The sequence below is a fragment of the Ochotona princeps genome, chromosome 26 (assembly GCF_030435755.1).
Source record: "Ochotona princeps isolate mOchPri1 chromosome 26, mOchPri1.hap1, whole genome shotgun sequence".
Lineage (NCBI taxonomy): Eukaryota > Metazoa > Chordata > Mammalia > Lagomorpha > Ochotonidae > Ochotona > Ochotona princeps.
The window spans coordinates 26,763,442-26,774,400 of NC_080857.1; the positions used below are offsets into that span (position 1 = coordinate 26,763,442).

The following is a 10,959-nucleotide window of genomic DNA, read 5'->3' on the forward strand; positions in this document are numbered from 1 at the left end:
TGGTAGAACTGTGAATTTGTAAATGTAGAGATGGGGTCGTTGGCTGATGTCACTTGAGAGCATGCACATCGTGGAGGTCACCCAGGGAGAGTATGGAGGCCACCACTTGGGAGACCTGCAGCCATATCAAAAGTACGGAGTATTTGGGTTGGAGTACCAGCTTCACTTCAAATATATATATTTCCAAGTCAGAACTATAGAGAGGGGGACAGATATAGAGGGATCTTCAATCTGCTGGTTCACTCCGAGGTATAGCTGTAGCAGCCAAAGCTGGGGTGATGGGAAGCCAGGAGCCAGAAGCTCCTGGGTCTCCTACAAGGGTGCAGGATCCTAGCACTCGATTCATTTTACCATGCTTTCCAAGGTGCATTAGCTGGGAATGAGATTGGAAATGGAGCCGTCAGGATTCAAACCAGCTCCATATGAGATGCCAGCACCATCTGTGGCAGCTTTACCCACTGTGCCACAGTGGCAGCCCTCAGCCTCACTTCTGCTTCTAGCTTCAAGCTAATGCGACCCCTGGAAGACAACAGGTGTTGGTCCTTTTCACCTACATAGGAGACCTGAGTTAAGTTCATGGTTTCTGGGCCCAGCGGCGTGGTCTAGCGGCTAAAGTCCTCGCCTTGAAAGCCCCGGGATCCCATATGGGTGCCAGTTCTAATCCCGGCAGCTCCACTTCCCATCCAGCTCCCTGCTTGTGGCCTGGGAAAGCAGGAGAGGACGGCCCAAAGCTTTGGGACCCTGCACCCGCGTGGGAGACCTGGAAGAGGTTCCAGGTCCCGGCATCGGTTTGGCGCGTACCGGCCTGTTGCGGCTCACTTGGGGAGTGACTCATCGGATGAAAGATCTTCCTCTCTGTCTCTCCTCCTCTCTGTATATCCGGCTTTTCAGTAATAATAAAATCTTTAAAAAAAAAGGTCATGGTTTCTGGCTTTAACCTAACCTGGCCAAGTCCCAGCAGTTTTGGCATTTGGGGAGTAAATTCATATTTAAGAGATGTCTATCTTTTCTTTCAACTAGAATGAAATTTAAAAATTTTTTTCTTTTTTCAAAAGGAAAGATCCTAAAGTTTCTTAGGAACAGGTCATGTGACAAAAACTTCTAGGTTGGGGGATTATACATGGAAATGGGAGTGCATACAAAATTCTGGAATGTGTAATCAGTATCTGAAATTAAGAACAACAACACGGGGAACAAACATGCGGTCTAGTGGTTAAGACACTTGTTTTGTGAACACTTGCATCCTGCAGCAGAACAGCTCCTTGCTAAGGAGATGCTGGGAAGCAGCAGGGGACGGTTCGAGCTTTTGGTTTCTTGACACCCACGGAGGACAGCTCTGGGTTAGGATTCTGGCTCCTGGCTTTTGCTACAGTCAGCCCTGGCTGTGGAAGGCATTTAGGAAGTGGATCAGCAAATGAGAGGTTTCAATTCCTTGTTTCTTTCTGCCTTTCAAATAATTAATAGATGCATAACATTTGAAAACCCTAATAAAAGCATCAACAGGAGGCCATATTTCAGATATGATTCACTGTCCTATTCAGGTGTGAAAACACAGGTGGAGTGTTTTTCACGGTATGCCATTAGGGATGGAGCTGTTTTACTATTTATTTGTGGACAAATACAAGCTCTAAGGATTGAAAATATTGCGGGATACACCTAGTTTGTCTCTGTTATCTTACTTCTCTTCCTCCTTCTTGTTGAAGTAACTTCTAACAGGTCTTGCGTTTTGAAGGACACTGCCTGTAAGCGGCGTGCCACCTGGCCAGCCTTTGATGGTGGCAATCACTGTAGTTCTGAAGTGTTAGTTTGCTTTGCGACCCATCTGGGCCCACTCTGAACCCTGTGGACTGGAGCTTTATGGGAGAGTGTTGCACTGTGAGCCGGAGTACCGAGGCAACAGGGCGTCGCTGCTCTCCTGCGTGGGTTCAGCACCTCTGTAGCTTGCTGTTGGCCGAAAAGCCATGTTAAACTGTTAGGCTTTGGCATCTCATTTGCAGAGGTCATGTATGAAGAGGTAATAAAAACTTGTTTCCTGGGGCCTGCAGGTGTTGGCGTCTCCTGTGGTTACCTGTTTGTTTCCCAGCTTGCTCCACTTCTCATCTGTCGCTGTCCCACAGCGATGGACTTGGTGCACAGAGCCGATAATAACACACATGGACCCTGACTGATGGTCAAAGCCATGGTTTATTAGTAGCATCAGACTTTATACACTGAGGGCCATATAGGATAAGGGAGGAAGTATTGAGCTTATCAACAAAACCATCAATGCTTTTGTTTGGAACTCCTTTTGTCTTGTATATTCCACCATGTGTTCTCATATACATACTGTCCACTCAACTGTTCTTATGCAAATGATATCCAATAAGGCATACAAAAGGTAGCCATTTGGTTGTTCTCCAAATATTATCCAACCAACTGTAATCCTGTGCTCACTGACCTTCTAGGGTCACAATGTCCTCCTACACTCATCCAGCTCCCTGCTTTATGTTCTAGGAAAGCAGTGGAGGATGGTCCAGGTGCTTGGGGCCCTGTACCCACTTGGGAGACCTGGAAGCAGCTCCTGGCTCCTGGCTTCTGGCTTTGGATTGGCTTGGCGCTAGCCGTAACTGCCATTTAGGGGAATGAACCAGTGGACAGAAGAACTTTGTCTCTCTTGCTCTCTGTAATCTGCCTTTACAATTAAAAATAAATAAATATTTTTGTCTTTAAAGATTTGTTTCTTCTGATGTTATTTTTAGAATGTTCATTTTAAGCTACTTGAAAGACAGAATGACAGAGAATCTTCTGTCCACCGTTCTTCCCCCCAAGCAGCCATGCTGGGCCTGGAGGCGGGGACCCCATGCTGTCTTCCATATCAGTGGCAACACCCAGGTGCTTGAAGCTACCTGGCAGGATGTGCTGTCAGGAAGAAGTACTAGGGCTGGAAGCAGGCACTCCCTTACGGCAGTGGCAGCTTGCTCTGCTGCCAGTGTCTGCCCTCAGGACTCAGTTGCTCGAAGAACAAGCAGCTGCTTTTCATGTGGGGTTTGAGGTTTCTTCCTTTTGGTATATAGGCAGCACATGCCTAAGCAAAATATACATTTTAGGGCATATTTCAGTAGCATGTGGCCAAAAATTTTTTTTGAGTAGTGTTTTCTTCACAAATGCAACATTTGTTTCAAAATTTCCTTTTTGTGCTTTAAAGTATCATTGGAGAGAATGTCTTTATTACTGTCCGGATAGAAGGCCCTGCAAACACACAGATACATACCATGTCCTTTTGGGTTTATTCTGTTTTTCCTACAGCTCTTCAGCTTTCACTATGAAAGTTGAATAAAGTATGTATTTATCTATTCAGTGGCTGTTCATTAATAGCAAGGAAAAGGGCATACATTTAACACAATAGGGATTTTCAAAAATTAGCCTGAGTGAAAAGAGCAAATTACAAAATGAGATCTGTAACTGTAATGGCAGCTTGGTAAATTCTCAATCACATGAGTAAGTTTTGATTTTGTCTGTAATGTTGTACTTATTTGAATTAAATCTGACACAAATGTGGTAAAATGTTAGCATCTGTTAAATCTGGGTGGTACATATTGGAGTATCTGCTACGCTGTCTCCCACACCTCTTTGTAAGTTAAAGTATTTCATAATTAAGCAGTTTCGACTTTTAGGAAGCTCATCACTTTTAGGATCATCTGGTTAATTCCCAGAGATTTTCCATGGAGGGCTGTCAGAGGGACACTGTGATGTTAACAAGACACAGAGACTGGCTGCAAGTGCCGCTCAGTGCTTGAGACGGCACAGCTTAGACATCAGAACAACAACGAAGCGATGGGTTGTAACAGGTTCTAAAAATATTATCTTTCTGAAATAGCATTTTAAATTTACATGATAATCAAGGGTTTGTTGGCTCCTTTAAGAGTTCAATAAATAAAAAATACAAAGAACATCAGTCCAGATGGAAAACAGGTACCATAATACAGTTTTTAAAAATCCTAACTCCTTTAATGATATCCAAAGAGAGAAAAAAGACTCTTCTTTAAAAATACAAGATTAATTTGGCAGTAAATGTCTGGGCAGATGGAGACTCTAAGGTGGACTGTGTCAGCCAGTGGAGTCTGCAGAGATTTCATTGCAATTGGAGTGGCAAGATCAGCAGCAATACTGAACTGTTGAATTACCCAAACCACTTGAGCAGGGCCCTCGGAGCATGCCCCACATCAGGACCTGGGGTGGGTTGGAGGCTGGGTGTGGCTTCTCCCTTTATCTGCCCTTTCTCCCAGATACATGAAGGAAAAAAGAATGTGATAACAATGCTCTTACCCAAGGGCCAATACTCTGGCCCTTGACCCTCTTTGCCCTCATCAAGTATATAAAGATCATCAAAAAACTAAAAACAAACAAAAAAAACCCCAAACAAACCAGGAGTAGATTGCCAGAGCTGGTGTGGTGTGATTGGCATGGGCAGCACCAGCACCCTGCATGTGTGCTGGCGGTAGCCCTGGCTTCTCCATGTCCAGTCCAGCTCCCTGTCCAGCCTCAGCTGGTGCAGCATTTGGGGGAGTGAACCAACAGATGAAACATCTCATGTATACTCTTGCCTTGCTTTTTAACAAACAAGCAAAATGAATCTGCTTTTCCAATAAATCATTCCAAAAACTTGGCAAATAGGAGGTCTTGCAATCTCAGAGCTCTCACCCGTGGATTTTTACCTTCTACGAAGGTACTGGAGATGAAGAGTTCTCCGAGTTCTCTGCCGCCTTTGGCAGGTGATCAGACTTCACTGCCTCTCTAATGTGATGCATGAAGAGATGTTCAGTGTGGGGCCAGCCTTGTGGCATAGCACGTACAGCCACCACCTGTGATATTGTCGTCATATACGGGCACTGCTTCATGTCCTGGCTGCTCTGCTTTAGATCTAGTTTTCTACTGACAGTCTGGGAAATCGACAGTGACCCAAGTGCTTGTGGCCCTTTGAAGAATGAACCAGCAGGTGGAAATAGGCACTTTCTCTCTCCCTCCCTCTCTCTTCCTTTTCCTCTGCCCCCTTCATCCTGCCAACTGTCTCTATAACTCTTTCAAATAAGTAAGTAAGTCTTATTTTTAAAAAATACATAGCAAAACCTAAATGCTATCATTGCCAAACATGCTCAACTAGAATCTTAGACCCGGCGTGGTAGCCTAGCAGCTAAAGTCCTCGCCTTGCATTATACCAGGATCCCATATGGTCGCTGGTTCTAATCCTGGTAGGCCTGCTTCCCATCCAGCTCCTTGCTTGTGACCTGAGAAAGCAGTTGAGGACACCCCAAAACCTTGGGACCTTGCACCCATGTGGGAGACCTGGAAGAAGCTCCTGGCTCCTGGTTTTGGATTGGCTCAGCTCCAGGCGCTGAGGCTGCTTGGGGAGTGAATCAATGAATGGAAGATCTTCCTCTCTGTCTGGCTTCTCTCTGTATATTTGATTTTCCAATAGAAATAAATATATATTAAAAAAAACTAGAATCTAACCAAAAGAAAACAGATTCAGGATGCCGTATATCCTATGAGACAACAAACCTGGACTTTCTGTAAAATTCAGTGTTACAAAGAACTAAGTTGGGGATGTTCTTACACTTGAAGTATTTAGTAATGAAGTCATATCTGTAACTAACTTTCAAATGGTTTGTCAGGAAAATTATGTGTGTGTTTACAAAGAGAAAGTGAGTAAAACAAAAAGTTAACAATAGATTCGACCTAGAAAGTGAAAGGCTGGCTGTGCCTGTGTGTTCATTGTGCTGTTCTTTCAGCTTGTTTTGTTTGTTTGTTTTTCTTAGTTTTCTTCAGTTTTAGATACTCGGAATTAAGAACTGGGAATAGTGTGTATATTTGTTTTGAGCACAAATCCAACCCTTTTTTAGAGAGAGAGAGGCAATTGTTGGTCTGCTGTCCACGTGCACACCAGCCACACACGGAGAGAACACACAGGGTACACTCCCCAAATGCTAACAGCATCCAGGCCTAGTCAGACTGGAGCTGGGAGCCGGGAACTCAGAGCAGGTGACAGGAACCAGCGCCCCATCACTTGCTGCGTCCCAGAGTCTGTGTTAGCAGAAAGCTGGAATTGGGAGTGCAGCCAGAACTCGAACCTGGACAGCCCAACATGGGGCATGGCATCCTAAAACGCCGCATTTGTTGGTCACTGTGATAGAATTGCTAATCCTGTAGGTCACATTGTGCGGTATTCTGGTTAATCTTTTAACTCAGTTTTCCTTTTAAAAATGAAAAGATAATAATTTTCAAAAATTTAAAAAACAGGAAAAAAATGATAAAATGGATTCTTTTTTTATTATTAAATTTATTCATTAATTACATTGTGTTGTAATTACATAGAATCTGGGATTCTCCCCCCACCCTCCCCCCATGGTGGGTTCCTCCACCCCGCTGCATAACCATAGTTCAAGTTCAGTTGAAATTCCCTCCCTGTAAAATGGATTCTTAAATTAAAAATTTATTATATTTTTATAGGAACGGCAGATTTTACAGAGACAGAAAGATCTTCCGTCCACTGGCTCACTTCCCAAATGGCTGCAATGGCAGGAACTGAGCCAATCCGAAGCCAGAACTAGGAGCTTCTTCTGTTTCTGCCATGCAGGTGCAGGGTCCCAAGGTTTTCAGCCTCTGTTGCCTTCTCTGGCCCACAAGCAGGGAGCTGAGCGGGAAGTGGAGTAGCTAGGACATGAACTGGCACCCTATGGGATCCCGGAATGTACAGGGCGAGGATTTAGTCACTGAGCCATTGTGCCTGGCTCGGTAAGACAGATTCTCAAAACTGTATCACTAAAGTAATGGAAAACAAATGTTCATCTTCACTGTGAGACTGTGACTGTGCAGCAGAGTAGAATGTTCACTTAATAGCAAGCACAGTAGAACTTGTGCTGGAGCCGTTAGTCATGCATGTCTTCCAGGCATTGAACCCTCCATGGAGAGGCCATGCCGAGCGAGGAGCGCTGTCCCTGAAGGCTGAAGGCCTGCGTAGAAATCCTGCCTGAGCTGCTCCTGCCTGAGAAGCACCGCCTGGGGATTTTTGCTGAAAACCTCGATGGGTGTGGTTTCCTGAGGCCTGCCAGGCATTTGTTATCTCACAGGTGTCACTGGGCTGGGATTCAGGTGTCCCCAGGGCTGTGCTGCCATCTGGAGGCTCTGAAGGAGGTTCCCTTTTCCGGATTTCTTTATGACTTTCATCTTAAAAAACCAGCAGCCTTCCTTTCGTAGCAGCATCTCCCTCTGGCCCTCTTCTGCCTTCCTCGTCTACTTTTAAAAACATTTGTGATTACATTGGACCTGCCCAGATAATCTAGGATAATCCTCCTATTTTAAGGTCAGCCTTAAATAAGGCTGGTTAGCCACCTTAATTCCTTTTGCAACCTCAATTCCCCTTTGCCACGTGACTTGCCCGAGTCACAGGTTCCAGAGATTAAGGCATGGGCATCTTTGGGGCGGTGTTTTTTGTGCCACATATCTCTGATTAAATGCTAAAGCTATATAAGGCAGCTGGGATGCAGAGGGGGCGATACCAGTTCCTGCCTAATGACTGTGGATAGTACCATGGCTTAGTATCTAACCCTAAGAGGAATTACTAAATGATATATGTACAAAGGTGCTCCAGAAAGTACGTGGAAAATGGAATTAAAAAGACAACTGTCTTTTGGTTCAAAATTTTTTTGAATGTGTAGAAGCCATAAAGATCCTAAAAGTTTGTGAAAATGCATATTTTGAAGAAAACTGCCTGGATTTCAAAAACTTTTTGCACCAAAACAAATTTATTTTAATTACATTTTCTGTAAGCTTTTTGAGGTACCCTCATTTCTGATTGTCTTAACTAGCATGAAATATTTATGGTAAATTTAGCATCAAGATTGACTGAATTAGAAAGCAACTAAATATTAAGTATATCATGGTAAGGAAATGATTGAAATACTAGATTTTATTTTTAGTCCCCTGTGCCCACTCAGAGGAAAAAAAAATTATTTAAGCTTTTTTTTGGCTTTAAAAATATTTTATTTTGGACCTGTGTGTGGCCTAGCAGCGAAAGTCCTCACCTTGAAGGCGCCAGGATCCCATATGGGTGCCGGTTCTAATCCCAGCAACCCTGCTTCCCATCCAGCTCCCTGGTTGTGGCCTGGGAAAGCAGTCGAGGACGGCCCAATGCTTTGGGACCCTGCACCCGCCTGGGAGACCCGAAGGAGGTTCCTTGGCTTCAGACTGGTGCAGCACCAGCTGTTGCGGCCACTTGGGGAGTGAATCATCGGATGGAAGATCTTCCTCTCTGTCTCTCCTCCTCTCTGTATATCTGACTTTGCAATAAAAATAAATAAGTCTTTTAAAATGTTTTATTTTGCTTTATGATATACCTCCATAGGCTCTGGGGTTACCTGTGCCCCTCCATAAGGTCCCTCCCCATTGATTTCCCCTCTAGTTGTACAATGGGTATCCATCATGCACAGTCATAACTCATCGTGCTGTTATTGAGGTGTTTCCAGACAGTGTTGGCTTGGACAATGTCAGAGAGTCCAACATCACACTGTTAGGATATTTTCAGTTCTTTCTCTGGGAGGCCAACTTTGATCTGTATGCATAGAGATCATATCTGAACATATTAGCCCCACTACGCTTCCACTGTATATCTCCTAAAGTACAGAGCCGGTATGCACAGTCCACAACAGGGTGAGAATAATAAATTTTTCATCAGCATGAAGTCAACGAACAGGCTGCAAAAATACTAATACGTCGCAAGAATGATGAAAATTGCAATCAAAAACCGTCTTGTAGGAATAGATGGCAGTGCGTGACCCTTGTGGCGCTGACAGAATTACAGTTAAAAACTAGAACGTCATTACTCATCAGATGTAGCAAAGCAGTGTTGAAGGGGACATTTACAATCTCAGCTGTTTACAAGCAACCCATCTCGTATGGCTGATCGTAAGAGATGGTGCAGTCCACAGATAGCTGCAACAGCCTGGGCAGGACAGGCTGCAGCCAGGACCCCTGACTTCTGCCTGCCAGGATTGCATTAGCAGGAAGCTGTGTGGGGAGCAGAGCGGCTGGCACGTGAACCAGGCTCCCTGATGTGGTTCATGGCTGTCCCTGTGGTGACACAGTCTGCCGTACCACTCTACCCACCCCAAAAGAAAATAACCCTTACTTTAATTGCAGTTTCAGTGAAGGAAGTTTAAGTTTAACTTTTATACTTTGATTGCAGAGTTGTTTTGTTGCCCTCGGATGCTCCTCTTGATATGGAGAAGATTGAGGAACAATTTGCCAACCTACACATTGTTAAACGCTCCTCGGGAACGGAAGAGCCTACTTACCTGCTTGGCGTAGACACCTCCAGGACTGTACATGCAGAAGAGGGAAGCTTGGTCGCTGCTTTGTGTTCCAGTGGATCCATCAGAATATATGACAAAGAAAGGTTACGTGTACTACGAGAATTTAGTGGCAGTCCCGGGCTTCTGAGTGGAGTCAAATTTGCAAATTCCCATGATAGTATATATTCAGCGTGTACTGATGGCACTGTGAAATGTTGGGACGCTCGCTTAGCCAGTGAGAAGCCCGTTCATCAATTCAAGGGTTACCCTTCCAATGTCTTTATCAGTTTTGACATCAGCTGTAATGACCATGTCATTTGTGCAGGTACAGAAAAAGTTGATGATGATGCCCTGCTGGTCTTCTGGGATGCCAGGGTTAATCCTCAAGGCTTGTCTGCTGCCAAAGACCCACTCGGGGCCTATTCAGAGACACACAGTGATGATATCACACAGGTCCGTTTCCATCCCAGCAACCCCCACCTAGTGGTCTCAGGCTCAACTGATGGCCTGGTAAATGTGTTTGATATTAGCATTGATAATGAAGAGGACGCCCTGATTACAACCTGTAATTCAGTTTCATCAGTAAGCTATATAGGTTGGTCTGGGAAAGATTATAAACAGATTTACTGCATGACACATGATGAAGGGTTTTGCTGGTGGGACCTTAATCACTTGGATACCGATGAACCCATTACACGTTTAAGCATCCAGGATGTCAGAGAAACAATTACTGTGAAAGAAGGTACTTTGGACTATTTGGTTGGTGGCCTCTATCATGAAAAGATGGACAGATTGTTTGTTGTCGGAGGAACAAACACAGGCAGGATTCACTTACTGAACTGTACCATATCGGGGCTGACGCATGTGGCCACTCTGCAGGGAGGGCATGCTGCCACTGTCCGATCTTTTTGCTGGAATGTACGTGATGACTGCTTGCTGACGGGGGGAGAAGATGCACAGTTGTTGCTTTGGAAACCTGCAGCTGTGGAGAAGACCTTTGCAAAGAAGGACAGCATGAAAATCGCATCCTCTGTGCACCAGCGAGTGCGGGTTCACACCAGCGATGGCTACAAGAGAAGGAAAAAGCAGTAAGGTGAAACTGGAATTCACGTGGTGGTAGGTTTTGTATCTTCTAGTAATTTTTTTGGCTCACTTCCTGTAGTAGACTGGTTTAAAGCTTCTGTGTAAAACTTACATCAGTTACCCTAAGCAATCCTGGAATTACATTAAGAATGGTTCAGGGCCTGGCACGGTGGCCTAGCTGCTAAAGTCCTCGCCTTGAACATGCTGGGATCCCATATGGGCGCTAGTTCTAATCCCGGCAGCCCCTCTTTCCATCCAGCTCCCTGCTTGTGGCCTGGGAAAGCAATCAAGGACAGCCCAAGGCCTTGGAATCCAGCAACCTCGTGGGAGACCTGCAAGGAAGTTCCTGGTTCGTGGCTTTGGATCGGTGCACAGCTCTGGCCATTGTGGCCACCTGGGGAGTGAATCATCGGACAGATCTTCCTCTCTGTCTCTCCTTTTCTCTGTAAATCTTCTACCTTTCCAATAAAAACTAAGTAAATCTTAAAAAAAAAAAAAACAAAGAATGGTTCAATTAAGGTTCTTAATTGAATCTATTGTAAAGAAGTTT

The 10,959-nt window shown here is 44.7% G+C and overlaps 1 protein-coding gene across 1 annotated transcript; it reads left to right on the forward strand.

Moving 5' to 3' along the window:
- The first annotated feature begins 9,187 nt into the window (after window positions 1-9,187).
- Window positions 9,188-10,688, forward strand: WDR89 (WD repeat domain 89). Its single transcript, XM_004584488.2, has one exon. It carries the CDS (start codon window positions 9,255-9,257, stop codon window positions 10,416-10,418), a length of 1,164 nt encoding a protein of 387 aa, XP_004584545.2. The 5' UTR covers window positions 9,188-9,254; the 3' UTR covers window positions 10,419-10,688.
- Window positions 10,689-10,959: the final 271 nt, after the last annotated feature.

Coding starts and splice junctions, on each gene's coding strand:
- WDR89 (XM_004584488.2), top strand. CDS start 9,255: ATGGAGAAGATTGAGGAACAATTTGCCAACCTACACATTGTTAAACGC.